The 23,718-nt window shown below is 41.7% G+C and overlaps 1 protein-coding gene across 1 annotated transcript in view; it reads left to right on the top strand.

The window, feature by feature from the left end:
• The window catches only part of LOC122808708 (hepatic lectin-like), a 634,431-nt gene that overhangs the window by 579,069 nt on the left and 31,644 nt on the right, over positions 1–23,718 (top strand). Inside the window, exon 5 of the mRNA XM_044079696.1 lies at positions 5,110–5,219. Within this exon, the coding sequence (XP_043935631.1) occupies positions 5,110–5,219 (110 nt within the window). The remainder of the gene's footprint in view (positions 1–5,109; positions 5,220–23,718) is intronic.

Raw genomic sequence — 23,718 nt, 5'->3', positions numbered from 1 at the left:
ATAATTTTCTTGGGTGGTGAAAGCCAGGGTACCTTTTTGGCTAGGCTTATATAGGCCCTAGGGCCAATAGCCTAGTACCTACCTATGAACCTATGAACAGCTGCTGGACAAATAAATATGCAGATCACAAGCTTGGATTTATTGCTACTAGTGTTAATGATTTTACTGACATAAATAATTTTATATCCTAAATATCAAAATGGGCTAATGAAACTGATATTAAAATTCAGATTGAATAAATTCAACATTATGTATTTTGGGAAGGAAACTATAGAACAACTGGTAATAATACAAAATGTAGTAATATTAATTACTTCTAAGTGGGATTTTACCAAGCATGTCAATACTGTTGTGGCAAAAGCAATGAGACATTTAGTTTTAAAGATGAAAAATATTTAATTATGACATGAAAAATCATGCAGTTGAATTCTGTAAAATATATATATAAGGCCCATCTTGAAATATAATAATGCTTTCTGCATATATAATAAAGGACATTAAAGGGCCTAAAAAGAGCCATATGGTTTATGCTAAAATGGCCTTGCTTCCATGATGTGCCAATTTGCAATTTGGAAATGTTAGTTGTGATGAGGTAAGACCTCATTACTTGCTAAATTGTATGTCTCTGAAAAGGATTTATTACTATAGTGTAGCATACCATTATAGTAAACTGCAGCTGATTTAGGCAGTAACATTCCCCTAGTCACTTTCCCAGAAACACAAACACACACACACACACACACACACACACACACACACACACACACACACACACACACACACACACACACACACACGCAGGCATTCAGGCACACAGGCACACACACACACACACACACACACACACACACACACACACACACACACACACACACACACACACACACAGCACAGTCCCCATACTTATGCCTGACCTCTCTGCCCGTCCAAGTTGCTCACAACAACCCCGATCTCCGTCCTGATGTTGTTATTAAGGCAATGTTTTACATGTTTCTCTGGTGTCTAGTGTTTCTCCCACTCTCTAATCCATGTCCTGAAATCAGTGTGATTAAGGTAATGAAGTTTTACATGTTTCCCTGGTATTTGGTGTTTCTCCTGTCTCCATTCCCACTTTTGAAGTCAGTGCTGTTTAAGCAATTAAGTTTTACATGTATTCCTGGTGTCCATTGATCCCACCAAGCCCTGATCCTCATATTGCCAATGGTGCCATTATGGCACTTGTTATTAAGAGTAATCCTTCATGTGTGGTGAATCTCCCAACCCTCTGTCCTAATAGTGATGTCAGGTTCCTTTAAGGGACTTTTTAGATGTGTTCTCCCTGGTGTTTAGTGGCTGTCCCCACCCTAATCCTTGTACCATGGTTGTGACACATAGTTGACTATGGCTTTTTGGCCATGCTCAATATTGCAATGTGGTGAAGATGGCTGGGCTGATGTACATGATTGACAGATATCTTCAATTGCTTGGTATGTAGATGTCCTCCTTGATTCCCAGGGAGAAAGCACATGGCTAATTAGCATAATATTTCCCCCAGACTTCCTCTTAAGCATTCAGCACAGCCATAGAGTCAGTCCTATGTGCTGCTACCTCTGCATGTCTTCATGCAGGAGCACCATGCAGCACCATAGAAAAGCTTCAAATGAGCATTGCCTAAACATGCACATGTGCAAACTAAGACAAAAAGCACAACTCTTGTTATCTTTTATGTTGTCAGTCTCTACCCTAGCCTGAGCAATAATATGGAGGAATACACTGTGTGTATCAAATGAGTGATAAATACTCTAAATCAAAGAATATGAAACAACATTTCTAGATTCTGCATTAATCAATGTTTTATTATTGAAAGAACGATTGGAAAAATGCACAAGTTGTATTTTGAAGTGTTTTACAATAACCAAATGAATGCATTAATCTTCCTGGTCTCCTTTTTTGCCTATATAAATGCATAGTCCATTAAATAAAAGTGAAATTAGAGAGATGTGCGTTACATATTTTAACGTGGAAGTTCGCAGAAAATGTACCATACCTTCCATTCCCAACAGAAATGCTTTAATGATCTCCTAATAAGCAGATGTGCACTTTTCTCCTCTTTAGAGTTTGTCATCTAGGTGTATTGCCCACTGAATGAATGTCTAATGCAAATCTGAGTACATTAGATTATCTAAATCATGGGTTTATATCAGGCAATTTTTTAACTGCAGATCTTTTAATGAGCAAGTATTTAATGTGTGAGAGCATATTATTTCAACAGACTGTCATAGTGATGAAATAAGCTTTCTTGAGGCGCAGTTAGGCTAAATCCAAGAATTAAGACAAATGTTTAAACAGTTGAGAAGTTGGATTTTCAGTCTTGCGGGATGCAGAATTGGTCCTGACTTTGTTTTTGTCTTAGTGCCGTCACTTGGGATCAGCATTCTTTTTTGCTACAGAGTACTACGTATGTATAATCAATGTCCCTATAAAGCTGGAAACAGCTATTTGTAAAGGAGAGGATGACCTGGCAGTTCATAATATAAACTGTGAAGGATAAGAACTTAGTGATAACAGTTGTTGGTTGCTCATTGCAGTTAACAAGTTTGAGAAGGAGGGAGCAATTGGCTAATTCTGACACAAACAGAACCAATACGTTATCCTCCAAAAAAAAGGAAGCCAATCTGGTGGTCCCCTGCCATAAACAAACTGTACAACAGAAGGAAGAAACTGTTGCAAAAATGAATAAAATCCCATGAGTGGAGGAGCTCCCTGGTCAGCTTCAGTAAGAAGCTGAAATCCCTTATAAGATCCTCCAAAGCTAGCTACGAAAACAAAATCGCCACTAAATCCAAGGACAACCACAAGGCATTCTATAGCTATGTCAAGAATCTAGATGGCAACACCCAGATCTGCTCTGGGTTAGAGCACAAAGGCACGAAAATTACAGAACCAACTGATATTGCCAACATCCTGGCAGATAGGTTCAGTGCTAACTTTACCCCCCTCTCACCCCCTAAAGGGCCCATATCTACAAAGGGAAAATGCAGAGTCCCTGTAATCACAACTACGCAGGTAAAAGTTGCACTCTCTAAAGCCAAAAACACGGCATCTGTGGGACCAGACAACATCTCAGGCTGCATTTTACATGAACTTCAGAATGAACTGGCTCCCCACTTAAGAACCATGTTCAATAATAGCTTCGCATCAGGCTTTGTGCCCACTGAATGGCACACAGCAACAGTTATCCAACTTCACAAAGGGGGAGCCACTACTGATCCTGGGAACAATCGACCTATTAGCCTGATGAGCCTGGTCTGCAAGGCAATGGAACATATCATTATGGAACTCATAAACAAAGACATTGGTAACCTCAAAACTCTGGATCCCACCCAGTTCGGGTTTGTGAAAGGCAGATCATGCCTCCTGAACCTGATTGACTTCTTTGAGGCAGTCACCAAAGCCATGGATGAGGGTAAGGTGGTTCACACAGCCTATTTTGACCTTGCCAAGGCTTTCAACACCATCCACCATTCTGGAATTATAGCTAAACTCACTAAACTAGGTATAAATCCCTACATCACAAGATGGGTTGCCAGCTGGCTCACTGACAGAACCCACACTGTAAAAGTTGCAGACTCCAAATCTGACCTCAAAGCAGTGACAAGTGGAGTACCACAGGGTTCCGTCCTGGGACCTCTCCTGTTTGTTATCTACTTCTCTGAATTACAGGCTAACACAGAAGGCCTCTGGCTAACGAAGTTCACAGATGACTGCAAACTAGGAGCCATAGTCAAGTCCTCAAATGATGTGGACATCCTACAGAATAGCCTCACTGAGACAGATGCCTGGTGTCAGAGCCATGGCCTCAAGCTCAATGCCAAAAAGTGCAGTGTCATCCCCTTTGGTAAAAACTCTGTACCTATGAACTACCACATAGGCAGCAATCTACTTAACACCAAATGCGTGATAAGAGACCTTGGGACCCAGGTGGACAGTAGTCTCTCCTTTGATAGTCACTTTCTTGGGTGGCATAAGCTATGGAACCTTGTTGGCTAGGCTTACATAGGCCCTTGGGCTGATAGCCTAGTACCTACCTATGAACCAATGAGCATAATACAAAACCAAAGCAACTTTAAAATGTACTTCATAATCTTCAAACAAAACTTGAAGTGATATGCTATTTCATCTACTTTTGTTTTCTGGGCACACTGTCTTTTTTTGGTCCCCTCAGACCTCATCTGTGCCAGTCTGGCTACCAGTGCCTCATGGTCACACCAGGTTTTTCAGAGATCCTCCTGCCTCCAGACTTTCTCTGGTTATTGCTGGGATAGGTCATGAATCCTGAGGACATCTTGGACAATTGAATCATCTGTACATCTATCCAGTTTTTTTTTTGTTTTTGGTAGGCATACATTCCCTTTCTCCACCTCCACACTTATTGATTGTGTCCAAAGGTAACTCCTCTCTTTGGACCACACCTTCCCTTATAGAGCATATCAATGAGTGCCTTCCCAACCAGGATGGTCACATCTATCCTTTTCCTGCTGCTCCATCATTCTCCCAAGCTGGTAATTGAATCTGGGTTGGCTGGATCATCGTCAGGGCTTTATGCCCCTATCTCATCAGAGTGGCTTGCGCACAATGTCTTATGACGCAAATCTGTTATAGCTATGCCATATAACTTGACTGAATTTCTCTCCTGGACTCTGTTAGTGCAAATTTTGTTTTATTTCTTCAATGTTTCTGGCAGTTATAATCTGTAGAAATATTGTCTTCAGATGTTCTTTCCTATCTCATTGATAGTTAATGCTGTTTTAGAATAAGTTTCTTCTTTTTTGTTTCTTAGTAATTTATATTGTTGAAAAGATTTTTGCATTACCACTAGCTGTATCAGGCTTACCCAAAACTGCATATGTTTTTTTTTTCTTTGTCAAAAATGTGTTCATCTCTGCTCTAAAACTAATGATCGGTTTTAAGTAACTGGACCATTTCTTTTTCTTTCAAATAAAATGAGATGACTTAAGTTTTTGGGAAAATTGCATTCTTCTACCAGTATGCGCATGAATCCAGAACTTGTTTATAACAATACCACACCACTTTTTTGAATATTTTCAAAGCACTGTGATATTTTTTCAGGATTTTTTAAAAGATAATTCAAGAACAAATTACTGGATTGGTTTGACTGATGAAGGTGAAGAAGGGGCATGGCACTGGGCAGATGGAACACCACACAACATTTCAACAGGGTAAGACACTAATATCAAAACTGAAACCTTTTCTTGTAGTACATTTTCCTTTCATATGGGTAAGGGTGTAAAGTCAAAAATGACATTTTTACATCATAGCATTTTATAGCATACATTTCCTGTATTTAAATGAGGAAACAAAGTGTGACTACAGTTTTAGGCATATAGTTTTGCTTTGCAGTTTATGCTTTTAAGAGCACAGATCAATACAAATGTGAACTGTTACTGGTATGGGCTAAGTCAACATAGCCTGTTAGTAGTATGCATGATCACAGTATGGCAGTTTATGGAGAGGACTGCAGCTCTGAGCTGCTTCAAGTATGCAGGACACAATGTTTGATTAATTTCACCTTCATTTGTCTACTTGGTAACTGAGCAAGTTGCTTGACTAAAGAGCGCTCCTGGATTGCCCCCGAAAAGGGTCAGTTGTGTCCAGTGCATTTACCTGATCGACAAATAGTTAAAATAAAAAATAAAATGATGCAACGCCTGATACAATATGTGGGTCTGTATACATTAAAATCATACAAGTACAGTAAATTCTCAAATGAAAATCAAATATATCTGAGCATAACTTGAGAATAAATCAAATTATCTATGGTACGATCACAGTTGCTCTCGTTAGAGGTAATATATAATTATTGACCATGGGATGGGTAAGGTCAGCCTCTAACCAAATAAGACAGGTTAGTTCAAGCACAAAAAAGGGAAACTGGCTATGCTTAAAATGGCATTTAAGGGCAGCTAGCCTAGTGCTAATCTATGAACCTAGAAGCTATTTCAAGTTTAAAAATAGGTTAGCTGTTATAACACAATAATCACTTTCACTTGAAGCTGCTTAAATAAACAGTTAAGTAATAACTTAATCTTCTTTTGGCTTTTTCCCAGTTAGGGGTTGCCAAAGCAGATCACCTGTCTGCTCATGACTGGCAGTGGAGTTTTACAGTGTCAAGCTGCCAGCCTGGCACCCAACCTTCCACAGAAGGCACACACACACTCATGCCTAGGGCCAATTTAGAGTTTCCAATCCAACTACATCATGTGTGGGAGGAAACCTACATGACCACAGGGAGGACATGCACACTCTGCACAGAAGGCACCCCAGTCAAGGATTGAACTGAAGAACCTCTTGCTGTGTGGTGCCAATGCTAACAGCTGAACAACCATGGCCTCCCCATTAAGTAATAACTTAATAACCCTTAGAAAACATTACCAGAATTTGCTTAGGCTAGATTCATTGTTGGGGAGAATATCACCTGTTAGGACAGATTTGTAGCAAGACAGTGGAACAGGGATAGCTTGTGGTATTGGACTGCTGGACTGCAGCTACCCCCCAATTTTGTCATTAAAAAATGTTTAATTAGTGATTTTTACACACTAGTAGCAGTTTGAACTGCAAACTAGTGTGTAAAGCTGACGAAGCAATGTTACACGGAACTCAGAGCTGAATGCATGAGTGCTCAAGTTATGCTTTAAAAAAAAAAAAGAAAGAAAGAAAAAAATATCTTTTTGTCACTGGACTGGTTTTAAAACTGTCCTGATTGGGAAGACTGTAGGCAGAAATGAAGATGTCCAGAAATCATTGTGGTTTTAATTGCAGGAAATTAAAAGCCAACTGGACTGTTAAAAAAGCAGCCACGTCACTTAATCTCAGTACATGATGTGGCTGCTGATTAGGCCTGTTTCTCTTGCATTTTCTTCCCAGTCTTTAACACAGTTAATTTGTGAGAGAGAGAGTGAGAGAGATGTATGAGAAAGCAGGAAAAAAATAAAAAACATGGATCTTTGAAATATCGATCAGATTACTATTTAAGGTAAGAGAAGCCAATGATTCCTTGGCAAGGAAGAATATTTTGAAATTAACCCCCTCCAAAAAATCATTAATTAAATTATGAGTGTTTTTATTTATTTATTTATTTTTTGGCAGGACCAACCAGATACTTTCTGTATTTTTTCCTGGCAGGGTTAACCAGATACTATGGAGGCAATGTATTTCAGGGATTGCAGATGACTTTCTTTCTTTCTTTTTTTTTTTTTTTTTTTTTTTTGTATATAATATCCTGGCAAAATTAACCAGATAGTAGAGAGGCAAGGTGTGTTGGAGACTGTTGATGATTTTGTTTTTTTAATATAATACACTGGCAGGGTCAATCAGATGCTATTGGTCTATGTGTTTTGGGGGCTGTTGATGACTTTCTTGTTTTTTGTTTTAATATAATATCCTAGCAGGATTAACCCAATATTAGGGAGGCAATGTGTTTTGGGGACTGTTGATGATTTTCTTTTTTTCACATACTACACCAGCAGAGTCAACCAGATACTAGTGATCTATGTGTTGGGGGGCTGTTGATGACTTTCTTTCTTTTCTTTTAATATAATTTCTTGGCAAAGTTAAACAGATAGTAGGGAGGCAATGTGTTTTGGGGGTTGTTGATCACTTTCTTTCTTTCTTTCTTTCTTTCTTTCTTTCTTTCTTTTTTTAATATAATACCCTGGCAGAAGTCAAACAGATCCTAGGTATACAGTGTGTTCTGGGGGGATGTTTGTGGTTGACATATTTTTTTAACCAATTATCTTTTTGCATGGTTAGTCAAGATACATGCCTTCTCCTATAACCACCCCATTAGCAAGATACTGTTGTCCCCGTCATCCCTTTTGTAGCTTCCCTTGTAAACTGCCCCCTTATTTTTTCAGGTTCCCTTACTCAAGGTCTTCCATGGCAGAGGATGAAAAGGAACAGGATACCTAGGACACTATGTCCCTATACAAAAAATAATATAGCTCTTGTAACAGCCACATTGATCACCCTCTGTTTTCTTTACAACTTAGCCAGTGATTATGGAGAATCAAAGACCCTTCATGTCTTTCTGTACCCTGAAGCTAAGAGAATGACAACCTAAGAGAATGTTACTGTACATGCTTCTCTTGGGTAACAACAGGTCACAACCCCTAAAACGGTATCAGAAGGAATATGAATGCATGTAGAATAGGGGTACCCTTGAACAGCAAGGCAACTAAGCAGTTGATATGCTAAAAGTAACAAAACATAAAGTACTCCTTATGAAGTCATCCATAACAATCTGTATAGGGGATCCTACAAGAAAGGACACCGATGTGAGCTATAGAGGCACAGCTCTCAACCACATAACTCCAGATTCATAACTCCAGATTCAGGAACAAATACATATTTAGCACTTTTTAAAATATTATTAGCATTAACTTGAGATATTGACAGAATAAGAAAATGTAAATTACCATGCATCTTCTGAAGTAAAAGAACTTTATAGTTATCATTAGTGTCATTATTTGTTAAGTTTAATCCATCCCTTTTCTTCCCAAAATAGGCAGCTTTTAGGATGGATTATGGGGGACAGAGCTAAACCTTGAGCCAGTCGGGGTGATTGTTGAAGATAAGGGACAACTGAGAGATGCCTGTGACCTATGTATGCATACAGAAACAATTACCTTACAAATTCTTGCCCAAAACTTCACCTCACCATACCCTTCAGCTATGCAGCAGTGTTGCAGCATGTGTGGATTTCTGCATCACCTTTTCTGTTTATGCCTCACAAAGCTATGGTTCTCTAACAAATCAGACAATTAATAATAGTAGACATTTGAGTTTCAGACTTCATTTCCTTCAGACAAATTGCATGGCAATTCAAAGACTTGCATTTTAACCCCTAAGTTTATTAGATCAATATTTACATCTATCTCCTGACATAGGCACCGTGACCCTTTATTTCACTGTTCATCCGGAATCCTTTCACCAAGCAGTTGTGAGGTATCTACAATGCATACAACAACCAAAACCTGAGCCCATTTGTTAGCTCTGTATTCTTCCGCTATGTCTACATGATCAAAGGAAATACACAACAATGTGCCAAACTACTTTTAAATGAGACCACTTATACTAAGCCAGTGGATAAAGCAATGCTACTGCTGGATAAATTCAGCCTAAATTTTACTCCACTCTAACCCCCAGGTACCATTCAAGAGATACCCCAACCATTACTTCCCTAACTATCACTATGGAACAGATCCTAAAAGCACTCTCCAAGGCCAAAAACACTTCATTGATGGGATATGTAAATATGCCAGCATGCTTCTTTAATGGCATGAAGCATGACCTATCGGACCCACTGGAATAACTATTTAGCTGTAGCCTCCAAACAGGCTTCATGCCGAATGAATGGAGGACTGCTACTGTTATCATTTGGCACAAGGACAGGTCATCCATAGACAAGGAGAAACTATCGACCCATACATCTGACTAGTCTCATATGTAAAACCATGGAAAGAATAATCATGGAATTGATAAAAAATGGCAGAGGAGTCCTTTGTACACCAGATCCAACACAGTTTGATTTTTTTCAAGGGCAGGTCATGTCTATTCAACCTGGTAGACTTCTTTGAAAAGGACATCAAAGCAATGGATGAAGACGAAATGGTATATACTGCCCACCTGGACCTGGACAAGGCATATCACAGAATGTCCCACTTGGTTATTATAGACAGACTCTTGAAATTAGGTATAAACTCTTACATCATCCACTAGATTCCCAGCTGGATCACAAATAGGACTCAGGAAGTCAGGGTAGTGGAGTCAACTTCCATAAAAAAGGGCAGTCACTAGTGGAGTTTCTCAGGTCTCATTGCTGGGTCTGCTGCATTTGGGTACCACTTCACTGAAGTGAAGGCCAGTGTCAAAGACCTCTGGCTGACAAAGTTTACAGATGATTGTAAATTAGGTACAGTTATTGAATCTTCCCAAGGCACAATTAGCCTTCAAGAAGGCTTGGCACTGATTAATAATTGGTGCCAGAGACATGGTCTAACACTTAATTCCAAGAAGAGTGTAATGGTTTCTTTTGGAAAGACTGTCATCCCTGCAAATTACCACATTTATAATACACCACTGAGAGTAGGGATTTCAGAACTCATGTATAGAGTGACCTGGCCTTTGACCATCATGTATCTATTGTATTAAGAATGTCATTTTATGTTGCACAACGTATAAGAAAAGGTATGGCATCTAGATCCAAGGATGTCATTGTCCCAATCTACTTGGCCATTATTACAACAGTCACATAATATAAATCCCCTTCTATATGTACCTGAACAGGCATATGCAACAACTGGAACATCCTCAAGGTTCCTCACAAAAAAATACACGGTCTAGGCAGCATGTCCTATGCAGGCTGTCTCAAATGCATATTATTGTACTCAGTATCTTACAAGTTGTTGAGAGCTGATCAGTGTTTGATTTACATTTTACAGTGAGCTTATCGAAGGAAGGACACTCAGCAAACTTGGAGCTACAATATATAACATTAAGTATCCTGGTTTTTGTTTATTTTGTTCTTTATTTCTTTGTTGTTTATAGCACTTTGTGTACTGTGTATTTTTTCTAGCTAGTTTCACTGTGTGTGAGGTATTAACTGGAAATTGTCCACCCTTATTAAGCATCTGTTGGGTTGTTTGTTTATGATAACTTGTTGCAGTTAAACTCTTTTTTCTAGTGGCTCCTTTAGCTGTTTAAAACTTTCATTTAAAGGCTCACTGCTGCTTTTCAGCTGGGAGTAACACTTCTGCAGTTTGTTCTAAGTAGTGTGGATATTTGTAGCATTTCCATATTCAGGCTTGTATTTGGGCCTAGTGTTTGTGGAGGCTGTGTGTCTGAGTACATAATTCAGGGACATCTTGTTTTAGCCAAAGCCATTAGGCATTTCAGTGAGAGAGACTTGTTTGAGGTCATTGGCTGACTGAGGTCTCCTGGACTACAGCTTAGACTAAGCACCTCATTGGTTCTTTTGAGATTTCTTTCTTAAAACTGTCTCAGGTTTCAACTTTCTGTTACCTAAGAAGCTCAGTTGTGAGTGTTCAGCCATTTTACAGTGAGCTTATCGAAGGAAGGACACTCAGCAAACTTGGAGCTACAATATATAACATTAAGTATCCTGGTTTTTGTTTATTTTGTTCTTTATTTCTTTGTTGTTTATAGCACTTTGTGTACTGTGTATTTTTTCTAGCTAGTTTCACTGTGTGTGAGGTATTAACTGGAAATTGTCCACCCTTATTAAGCATCTGTTGGGTTGTTTGTTTATGATAACTTGTTGCAGTTAAACTCTTTTTCTAGTGGCTCCTTTAGCTGTTTAAAACTTTCATTTAAAGGCTCACTGCTGCTTTTCAGCTGGGAGTAACACTTCTGCAGTTTGTTCTAAGTAGTGTGGATATTTGTAGCATTTCCATATTCAGGCTTGTATTTGGGCCTAGTGTTTGTGGAGGCTGTGTGTCTGAGTACATAATTCAGGGACATCTTGTTTTAGCCAAAGCCATTAGGCATTTCAGTGAGAGAGACTTGTTTGAGGTCATTGGCTGACTGAGGTCTCCTGGACTACAGCTTAGACTAAGCACCTCATTGGTTCTTTTGAGATTTCTTTCTTAAAAACTGTCTCAGGTTTCAACTTTCTGTTACCTAAGAAGCTCAGTTGTGAGTGTTCAGCCATTTTACAGTGAGCTTATCGAAGGAAGGACACTCAGCAAACTTGGAGCTACAATATATAACATTAAGTATCCTGGTTTTTGTTTATTTTGTTCTTTATTTCTTTGTTGTTTATAGCACTTTGTGTACTGTGTATTTTTCTAGCTAGTTTCACTGTGTGTGAGGTATTAACTGGAAATTGTCCACCCTTATTAAGCATCTGTTGGGTTGTTTGTTTATGATAACTTGTTGCAGTTAAACTCTTTTTCTAGTGGCTCCTTTAGCTGTTTAAAACTTTCATTTAAAGGCTCACTGCTGCTTTTCAGCTGGGAGTAACACTTCTGCAGTTTGTTTCCCACCCTCCCTCCCTGTTGGTATAGTGTTTTTATAGTTGGTGGCTTTGCAGTTGCCCGCCCCTAGTGTAAATTTGATCTGGGACCCTCCTCCCAGTCTAGCGTCATTACCTCATTCTACCCAGTACAGGGAGAGCATTTGAGAAGGCCAATCAGCTTAGTTTCTGCTACTCCTTTCTCTCTTTCCTTTCTCTCTTTCAAAAATATATATATACTGTATTTGTGTTTTTCTTACTTTATTTTGCTCTTGCGTCATCTTAAAAGTACTCAATTGTATTTATTACTGCTTGGTGTAACTCATTGTAAGCCTTTTAGTTTAAGCACCTGGGCTTCAGACCAGTTTTACATTAGGAAGGTTTGTGGTCTGCACTGTAGTGGCAGAACAGGTAGCTTACATCCTTCTAAGTTGGGAACTGCTGATTGAGGGCTCAGTGTCTGTTATTCTAAAAGTGTATTAATTCTGGTTTAAGCACTTGGGCTTGAGGCCAGTTATTTTACATTAAGAGGGTTCGTGTTCTGCACTCTTGTGGGAGGAGAGGCTGGACTCTGTCCTTCTGAGCTGGGAATTTCTGGTTAAAGCTTATAGTGCCTGCATATTTGAACTGCTTCTTACTGAAATTGGTACACCTCGTTTGGCATAGACTAGATCCAGACCTGCTGAATCTAGCTTTGTTTGTATAACTTGAGCACTAATCCAGGCATTTTTAAAGTATTCAGTTGTATTTATTACTGCTGATAGTAACTTGATTAAAGTGTAGCTATCATTTCTAAGTCTTTGGATTAAGCACTTGGGCTTCAGACCAGTTGTTTTACATTAGGAAGGTTTGTGGCCTGCACTGTGGTGGCAGGACAGGCAGCTTACATCCTTCTAGGTTAGGAACTGCTGATTGAGAGCTCAGTGTCTGTTATTCTAAAAGTGTATTAGTTCTGGTTTAAGCACTTGGGCTTCAGGCCAGTTATTTTACGTTAGGAAGGATTGCGGTCTGCACTCTTGTGGGAGGAGAGGCTGGACTCTGCCCTTCTGAGCTGAATAAGCGACTTTTCTTGATACTAATTATAATTTTTGTTGCTTTCCACATCTGAATACCTAGCGACTGTATTTCGCCTGCCTTTCTGTTACACTGAAGCTGTTTTACTGCATTTAACTTAATATTGCACTTGGAATCCTTGTTTGTTACTATTTGACTGTATTTGTAGCAAATTCTTCTGTGTAAGCTGTAGTAGCTGATTCATAGCATTTATAAATGTTTGCTGTACCTGTTTCTGCCTGTTCTGTGAAAAAAAAGAAAAAAAGAAAAAAAATATCTCTTGTTCTTCCTGCTTTACTAGTTTAGTCCAGTTTCAGAGTTGCTGATTCCTGGGCTTTGGTTGTAGTTCCTGTGTACTGTTTCCTTGAGTTACCTTGCTTACCAGTGGGAGTGGGAAGCATTGAGCTGCCTTTTGTCCAGTTTTGTGAGGTTTCAGCCAGTAACTAGTAGTTTATTGGTCGTTTTGGGCCAGTTTCTAGCTTTTTCCAGCTCCCTGGTATAAAACGCGGTAAACGCTAGCATCGATGAGCGCCGGAGCTGCCACTGTTGCACACTAGGGCAGCCCGGTTAGGCAGGTTTAAACTATTCGGGCTACCTAAAGTCCACTCTTCAAATTTTCCCTTAAAACTACCTTCCTCGAACTATACTACTGATCTAATCAGCTTATCCTATAACTAAAAGATCATCTCCACTTGACTCCAAGTAGACTATTCTCTATCTGTTAAACCTAGCACTTGCTCCTACAGTACTTATTACCTTGATACGGCACTCTTGTCATAGATAGTACCCCAAAAAGGTAACCCCCATTTCTCGGTCACCCACGTCCCCTGAATCTTTTTAAAGTTTTTGTCTATCCTTCTAGCATGTCGAGGATCAGTTGCTAGTGTCCTCTCCTGCTCAGCTGGTGAACCTGGGAATACTGAGGCAATGTTACAATTGCCTCATGTACACAGACAACCCTCTCCTCCTCCCACAAAACACAAATACATGCGAGAGATGCAACTATACGGCCAAACTGGAGGCTGAGCTCTCTCAACACAGGACTGGCAAGACCAGTCAGGAGGAGAAGGTTACCACACACACTATAGACCCAGTCTCACATAGCACCATTACAACCTCAAATCATACACATAAACACACAAAGACATACTGGAGGCTCTGATCAAAATCTACCAAAACAGCAGAGGCCACCAAAGCAGACACCCAAACAACCACCACCTCAGAACACAACACCTGCAACACATAGACCTCACAGTCAGAGTGTCAAACAGTCACAGCCCTTAAGGCCAAACACAATGCCAGACACACTAGTCATTGGTGACTCCATAGTCAGACACACTGATGTCCCCTCACCAGACTGAGTAAGGAGAAGGTCACAGTAAGCTGCCTGTCGCACTCAGGTCTCTCAACAGCAAGTACAAATATGACTCAGTCATTGTCCCCGCTGGTGTAAACGACCTGAGACGTACTCTCCTGACTACATGAAAAGAGACATTGAGGAGCTCTCTGACTATGTAGCCCAGGCAGGTATGACCCTGACCTTGAGCAGTATCCTACCTTCACCAAGAGTGATGCCACAATACAGAGATAAGATGATCAGCTTTAACAATTGGCTTAAACACTGGTGTCATTCAAAGGGGATCCAGTATCTGTCTGCCTGGGATGACATGCTGGACAAGCCACGCGCTTTCGCAGGGCGGCTTGCACCTGTCACCCTGGGATTCCGGATATTGGCAAAGGCTCTTGCCACCCCATAGTGCCTTTTTAGGCAAGGCTCAAATTCTAAACCTACCACCCTAGAACACAAAAAGGAAAAACTAAGGGTAATGCTGCTCAATGCCAGAAGTCTCAATCTCAAAATGCACTCGAGGCCCTTCTCAGTATGGAGAACATCGATGTCTGTGCTGTGACAGAAACCTTGAGAGCACCCCAGCTATCAGGTTTTACCTCATATCATGCGTTCCGCCCCAAAATCCGGACAATACCAAGAAAGGAGGGTATCCATATTCATTAAGGACACCCACACCTCAAGACTGGTGGCAACGCACGATGCATCGGAGACCATCCAGGTGCAATTAACCATAGGCAAGACTGCTCTGCAAATTGTAGCATGTTACAGGCCACCCTCACAAACTCAGGAACCTCACATGGCCTTCCTGAAAACACTAGAGGGATAAATGTATCACCAAACACCATCATACTAGGTGACTTCAATTACCCTAATATAGACTGGGAACACTACTCAAGCCCAAACACCCTAGCCCAAAAGTTCCTGGAATTCATAAACTCAAATGCCATGGAACAACTAGTCACCATCCCCACAAGAGGAGATAACATACTTGATCTCATCATCACGAACATGGGAGCACAATGTTCAACACCGGAAGTATACCCTCACTGGTGAGATCAGATCACAAACTAATCTCGCTGGAGGTCCTCATCCCACCCCACCTGAAATAAAAAGACCACAGTAAAGAACTTCTCAAAAGCCGACTTCACACTTCTAAAGACTAGTGTGGTCTAGCTGGTGGAAAACAGTACTCAAGCCGCTGAATCACTTACAGACGCCTTCTACCAGCACCTGCAGGACTGCATGGATAAGGCAATCCCAAACAAAACAAAGACTCTTAGTACCAAAGGCAAGCGTCCAGTCTGGTGGACCCCAGCCATAAACAAACTCTACAATAAAAGGAGGAAGCTACTACAAGATACAGCAAAATCCTTAAAAGGTAAGACACCCTTGATCACTATAAGTAAAAAACTAAGAGCTCTCATAAAATCATCCAAAGCAAATTTAAAATAGCTAAAGACTCAAAAGACAATCATAAGGCCTTCTTTAGCTATGTTAGACACCTAGGAGGAAACTCCCAGATATGCTCAGAACTAGTTCAAAATGATGTGAAGATTACTGATCCTACAGACATTGCCAACATACTGGCTGACAGGTTCAGTGCAAACTTCTCCCCTCCCCAAAGGAGAGATATCTATACCAAACGATTGCAGCCCCCAAACATCTCCAGCCCAAGTGAGAACTGCTCTCTCCAAAGCAAAAACACAGCATCCATGGGACCTGATGGTGTCCCCGGCTGTGTGCTCCACGAACTCAATGAGGAATTAAACCCACAGCTAGGACAGCTGTTTAATCAAAGTCTTACCTCTGGATAATGCACCACTGCAACTGTGGTCCCACTTCACAAAGGCGGTGCCTCCACCGACCCTGGAAATTACCGCCCATTAGCCTGACAAGCCTTATCTGCAAAGCCATGGAGAGGATCATAATGGACCTCATAAATAAAGACATAGGAATTTGCAGACTTTGGATCCAACCCAGTTTGGCTTTGTCAAAGGCAGATCATGCCTTTTAAACTTGGTTGACTTCTTCAAACAGTCACCAAAGCCATTGAAGGCAGTCCATACAGCCTACCTCGATCTGGCTAAAACTCATCAGCTTAAATGTTAACCCATACATCACAAGATGGGTTGCAAACTGGCTGAGTGACAGAACCCACAGGGTCAGAGTTGCTGGCGCCATGTCAGACTCAAAACCTGTCACAAGTGGTGTCCCACAGGGCTCAGTCCTGGGCCACTCTTGTTTGGCATCTACTTTTCCGAAACAAGCAAACACGGGAGGGTTATGGGGGACAAAGTTTGCAGATGACTGCAAACTGGGCGCCATAGTAGAAAACACATCTGACACAGATATCCTTCAGAAGGGTCTCACAGAAACGGATAACTGGTGCCAGAGCCACGCCTGAAGTTAAATGCCAAAAATGCATAGTCATACCCTTTGGGAAAACAAGGTTACCCCTAGCTACCAAATAGGTGGCAATCCACTGAGCACAGAAGAAGTTATCAGGGACCTGGGGACCCAGGTTGATAGTAGTCTGTCATTCGACACCCATGTAGCTAAAGTAGTTAGGAAGACTTCTACATTGCCCACCTTATCATGAAGGGATTCTCATCTAGATCAAGGGAGGTCATAGTCTCCCTTTACTCATCACTCATCAGACCAATGATTGAGTACAATGCCCCATTTGGGATGTATCTGACCCGACACCTGCAGCAGCTGGAGAGGCCACAAAAGTTCCTCACCAAAAGGATAAAGGGTCTCAAAATCTGTCCTATGCTGCCCGACTGAAAGAACTCCAGCTCTATTCAGTCGCCACCGCTTGCTCAGAGGTGACCTTTGCCTAACATACAAGGCCATGTCAAACCCAGATTTGATGAATATGCTTCACCTCAAAAATCTAGATCCATCAGAGCCACAAGGGCGGAGACTTAAACCTAAACACGCTATTAATAGGACGTGCTGGAGGGATAGATTCATTACCCAAAGACTCCCTATGCTGTGGAACAAAATCCCGGTACATGTGAGGCAGAGCACCTCGCTGGCCTTGTTCAAGAGAAATCTTGACCAATGGATGGGAGATCGCAGATATACCCCAGGGATTACCTCAGTGTCACTGCTCGACAGAGGCACAGCAAAATAATGGGTATAGTTCCCCATACTAAAGGGGTAAACGATGGGCTAGGCTTGTAAATGCCCTCGGGCAGATAGCCTAGTATAAACCTAAACCTATGAACCTATAAAGCATCCTCTGAGCCAGCCTTAATGGACAGGTTGCACATTTACAAAAAAAAAAAATAGCATCAAAATTACCCAATTCAGGAACCTAAACCTTATCTATAAGAAAAATAAGACATGCTGGAAGGGCAGGTATATGTCTCAGAGACTGCCCTTTCTGTGGAACAAGCTTCCTATCCATGTAAAGCAGACTTTGTACCTGCACCTTTTCAAACAAAACTTGGATCAGTAGATGGGAGATTGTAAAGTTATCCCTGTACTGTACCTATGATCTATTAGCAAGAACTGCATTGTACATGCGTGACCACTCATTACCGAGTTATATATATGGCCACAAAAACCTATGGGACCAGAAACTAGCCATAAAAAAATAAAATCACAAAAACCAGGCAAAAGGAACACAGATATAGAGAATAATTTAATTTTATAATTGTAACACAAAGATAAAGCCTTCACACACTGGTACTTTCTCAACTCAGTTTTATTCAAATAAACAAAAACATTTAAATGCTAATTGAATGGCCATAATAATCAATCACAATCTACCTCTCTTTAAAATGGGTTTCAATCTACATGACATATTTATACCTGGAGCATAATTATCCCAAAATATTCACATGATTCAAGATATGTATTGTAATCTCCACCCCATGGGTATATATATATATATATATATATATATATATATATATATATGTGTGTGTGTGTGTGTGTGTGTGTGTGTGTGTGTGTAAGATCATAGGAGGGTACTAGGCTAATAGCCCTGGGGCCCTTATAAGCCTAGCCAAGAGTTTATCCCCAAAAAGAAACCTCAGTCAGCACCTGTTGCCCCTGTCAATGAGGAATAGAGGTGAAACCCCTGGGATAAATTTGTGGTTTCCCATCCACTCATCAAGGTTGCACTTTTAGAGGGTTAGTGAAGTGCTCTGTTTGACATGTATGGGAAGTCTGTTCCGGAGGTGGGGCAGCCTCTGGGAGACAAACCTGTCTGTCCAGCAGGTTTTGATGATCTTGTATATTAGATTCAGGTCTTTTGATCAGGAAATGCGTGAGGAGTTAGACTTACAGATATGGATCATTTCTAGTAGGGTAGGGTCCAAGATTGCCTTGTAGACGAGACACAGATCACCCCTGAGCAACTAGATTGCCTTGTAGACGAGACACAGATCACCCCTGAGCAAGTAGATGCCTTGTAGACGAGACACAGATCACCCCTGAGCAACTCAATGCCTTGTAGATGAGACACAGATCACCCCTGAGCAACTAGATGCCTTGTAGATGAGACACAGATCACTCCTGAGCAACTAGATGCCTTGTAGACGAGACACAGATCACCTCTGAGCAACTAGATGCCTTGTAGTCGAGACACAGATCACCCTGAGCAACTAGATGCCTTGTAGACGAGACACAGATCACCCCTGAGCAACTAAATGCCTTGTAGATGAGACACAGATCACCCCTGAGCAACTAGATGCCTTGTAGATGAGACACAGATAACTCCTGAGCAACTAGATGCCTTGTAGACGAGACACAGATCACCCCTGAGCAACTAGATGCCTTGTAGACGAGACACAGATCACCCCTGAGCAAGTAGATGCCTTGTAGATGAGACACAGATCACCCCTGAGCAACTAGATGCCTTGTAGACGAGACACAGATCACCCCTGAGCAACTATATGCCTTGTAGACGAGACACAGATCACCCCTGAGCAACTAGATGCCTTGTAGACAAGACACAGATCACCCCTGAGCAACTAGATGCCTTGTAGACGAGACACAGATCACCCCTGAGCAACTAGATGCCTTGTAGATGAGACACAGATCACCCCTGAGCAACTGGATGCCTTGTAGACGAGACACAGATCACCCCTGAGCAACTAGATGCCTTGTAGACGAGACACAGATCACCCCTGAGCAACTAGATGCCTTGTAGATGAGACACAGATCACCCCTGAGCAATCTGTATGATACTGAAAAGAGTGATAGTGATTTGAGCCTGTCTGCATAGGACAGGTCTCGGAGACCATGGATTCTCTTTGTGAGGTATTTCAGTGGCCTTTCCAGTTGGTGCAGATGTTTGGAGAGGTGCATACCAAATGGGGCATTATACTCAATTATTGGTCTAATTAGGGAGGAGTATAGACAGGTAATAACCTCCTTTTTTCTGGATGCAATCCCTTTACTTATGTGATGACCCAAGTGTGAAGATAGGTGAAGGCTGCCAGCCTAGCCAGATAAATATTAATGTAAGCCACAAGCTTGTTCTCTTAAATGTGAAAAGACTGCATTGGATATTGAACTGAAAAAATGTAACAACAGTGCACTCTGCTGTAAGAAAGCACTTTTCTATGGTATTAAGTATTTGTCTGTGATCTCTTAACTAGCACTGTGAAGTAAGAAGTATTGTCTTCTGTTTTTATTATTTATTATTAAATATTTTTAAACCTTTTAACTGTGACTGTTTTATGTAGAGTTAATTTATGCTCTAGAGTACATTGCATGTATATAGTGATACTGTAATAAGTCACTCTAATAAGCCTTGACTGTGCAGTCACACTTACCATTTGGATAATAATATTGCACAGTAACAGATGGACACCCTTTCAGAAGGGCCTTAGAATAGCTGATATTAGTGGGTGGTGGCAGCTGGTACTACCTTTTAGACTGGGTAGAAAAGGGGCACAGCTGGAGAACCTGTGCCAGCCTTCCCCAGGAGTTTCTGTGTGGTTGTATATAACTCTTATCTCAAAGTGTGTGTGTGTGTCAGCTACTTGGTCAGGGACACGAAGCACTGGTTGGACAGAGAGAGATTTGGAGGTTTTAGCTTACCCACTAGGCTGAGATCTGGACCCTATTGCTGTGCCAGTGGGGGGGGTCTTATTGGGGACCTGGAGAGAAAGGGAGAAACCAGCCCCAGACTGAATGTGATCTCTGTGTGCTCTTATGGGAAATTGTACTTTACTGTGTATATATTAATTATTTTTTCCCTATATGGATGCACCTCACTGGTGTTAGTGGTGAGGACTAAGGCTCCTTGATTGCTGGACCAGTACATGGGCGTCACATATTAATTGTTTGGCAGTGGTGGGATATCCACACCACATATTAATTGGTTGGCAAATACTAATTAGCTTGTAGTGGTGTGGGTAGAGTGAATTCCTGTAGCTTGTGTACTGTGATCACTGAAGGTGTTTTGTTCACTAAATCAGCCAAGCAGTGAATACTCAGAGTTCAGGTCACAATTGTTTTATTTCTTTTGTTAGCTTAGTTAGTCAGGCAGGGCAGGCAGCATGTCCGCAGAGGAGTACGGAAATCTGACAAGGAGCCAGCTGCTGAGATGTGCCAGGCTAGGGCCTGGTGCATGGAAACCTGACTAAGGCACATGATTGCAGCTTTGGTCACAGCTGCATTAGAAAACAGCAACCAGGAGGACCATCAGACTGGAAGTAGAGATGTACCACATTCAGAGAATGGACAGCTCAACCTTTCTGCAGAGGATTTAAAAATCCATCTGGAGCTAAAGAGACTTGAGTTGGAAGTCAGGCATTTGGAAATATAAGCAGCTGAGAGACCGAGATTTCTGCAGCCTGAGGAGAATGTGAAACTGCTATGCCTGGAAGCTGAGGAAAAGGAGAGGCAGAGGCAGCATGAGAAGGAGATGCTGACTTTTCACCAGAGTCATGGAGGTAATGGGGAAGGCAGTAACTGGACCCCAGAAGCACAAAAGGTCAGTAAATTTCTTCTGCAATTTAAAGAGGGGGATAATTTTGTTAGTTTCATTCATATGTTTGAGAGGGTATGTAAACAGTATGATGTTGACCAAAGGCTCTGGGTACAGTTCCTGACCCCCTTACTCCATGGTAAAGCTGTAACTGTGTTGTCTAAAATGTCTGATGTTGACTGTTTTAATTACACTGTTGTTAAGCATTGCTTGTTAGAATGTTTTAAGCAAACACCTGAAACTTACAGGAAAAAGTTTTGTGAGCATAGATGCAAGGCAGATGAAAGCATGAATGTGTTGCTGTACTGACCACTTATTTTCATAAGTGGGTGAGTGGATGTCAGGTCACCACTTTTGAAGTGTTGGCAGACATTTTGGTGAGGGAACAAGCTCTTAGCACTTTGCCTGAGGACATGAAGATCTGGTTAGCTGATAGACAATGTGCTACTTCAGATGAGTTGGGGAAGAAGGGAGACCTATAGCTAGCAAGCATGGTATCCCTGCACAGGAAAGGGATGCCCAGTACTGCTCATAGGTCTAAAGGAACCCATGATGGGCAGCACAGACTGCCCCAACAGAATCTGCCAGTAGCAGGGGAAGCCACTAGTCCAGGTACATGTCCAGGACCTAGGGTTATATGTTTTGAATACAACCAGTGGGGCCATGTGGCATACAGATATCCACGGAGGCAAGGTGGGGAACAAAAGGTGAGAGGGCCAGTAAGTGGGAAAGACAAAATGCCAATAGTAGGTTGTCTTGGGACAACAAGGGTACCAAACTACCACAAGAGGTTATATCCTATTGTAGTGAATGGCCAAGAGGCCATTGCTAAGAGAGACACAGCCTCTAATATAACCATTGTAAAGCCTGCAATGGTTACAGAGGAGCACTACTTGCCTGGGCAGTCTACTCCAGTCAGAGCTTTAGGAGGGACCCCATTCCAAATACCTTTGGCTAGGTTTCACATTGACTGGGAGGGTGGAAAAGGAAACCAGCAAGTAGGTGTGTTTGAGCATATCCCTGCAGATGTCCTGATAGGGAATGATTTTGGTAGTGCAGTGACATGCGCTTGTGCGGTTACATGCATTCAGTCTTGGAGACAAGCATGTGGGTCTGGTAGCCTGGGGGAGACCCAGAAAAACTGCATACTTGCAGCCAAGACTGATGAGATGGTTACTTCAGGGAGGGAGATACTCTGTAGCAGTGAGACTGAATGTGAGCCACAACTGCTTGTGGGTACTGATGTTCCCTTGGACAGAGTAACTGAAAAGGTAGAGGTGAGTAGTAGTACCCATGCTGACAGTGAGGCCCACTTTCAGAGGATGCCAAGCTTGCTGTGGAAGGGGAGCTGGGAAGGGTTACAAAGAGAGAGTTGAGACAGGCTCAACTCTCAGACCCTACATTGCAAGGCCTGAGGCAAGTAGCTAGGGAGGCACCTGATTCTCAAGGGAAGGGGGAATCTGTATACTGGGACAAAGAGTTACTGTACAGAGAGTGGACCCCTGAGGGAGGGCTAGAATGCGTGAGAGTACAGCAGTTAGTAGTGCCTAGAGCCTACCATCTGGCACTTCTAGCCATAGCCCATGATATTCTCTTTGCAGGTCATATGGGCATAAAACATACCAAGAGATGTATTATGTAGAACTTCTATTGGCCTGGAACTTCCAGAGATGTAACAGGGTACTGCAGGACCTGTGAGCAGTGCCAAAAGGTAAGCAAGGCAGGAGACAAGGTGAGATCTCCTTTGATGCCTTTGCCTTTGATTAAGGAGCTATTTGACAGGGTAGCTATGGATATTGTGGGGCCTCTGAGTACCCCCAAGTTCCATACTGCAAAAGTATATCCTAGTGGTAGTGGATTATGCTACACGATACCCTGAGGCAGTGGCTCTGTCCTCAATTGGGGCAGAAAAGGTGGCAAATGATTTGTTAGAGATTTTTAGAAGGGTAGGTTTCCCAAAAGAAATACTGACTGAAAGAGGTGCCAATTTCATGTCAGACCTACTGGCTTGTTTGTGGAAGTACTGTGGGGTGAAGCACATGAAGACCACCCACTACCATCCCCAGACTAATGATCTTGTTGAGAGGTTAAACTCTACAATCAAGTCCATGCTATGGGCATTTGCAGACCAGTTTAAGAGGGAGTGGGACAAATATTTGCCCCATCTGTTGTTTTCTTACAGAGAGCTTCCCCAGGAATCCACAGGTTTTTCACCCTTTGAGTTGCTGTATGGGCATAGGGTGAGGGGCCCTCTAGATTTAATTCATGATGGATAGGAAGGTGAGTGTGAACCTCACAAGGAGTCTGTTGTGACATATGTCCTAAACC

The sequence above is a fragment of the Protopterus annectens genome, chromosome 8.part0 (genome assembly GCF_019279795.1).
Source record: "Protopterus annectens isolate FY-2018-M chromosome 8.part0, PAN1.0, whole genome shotgun sequence".
Taxonomy (NCBI): Eukaryota; Metazoa; Chordata; order Ceratodontiformes; family Protopteridae; genus Protopterus; species Protopterus annectens.
This window is presented reverse-complemented; position numbering and strand designations above follow the sequence as displayed.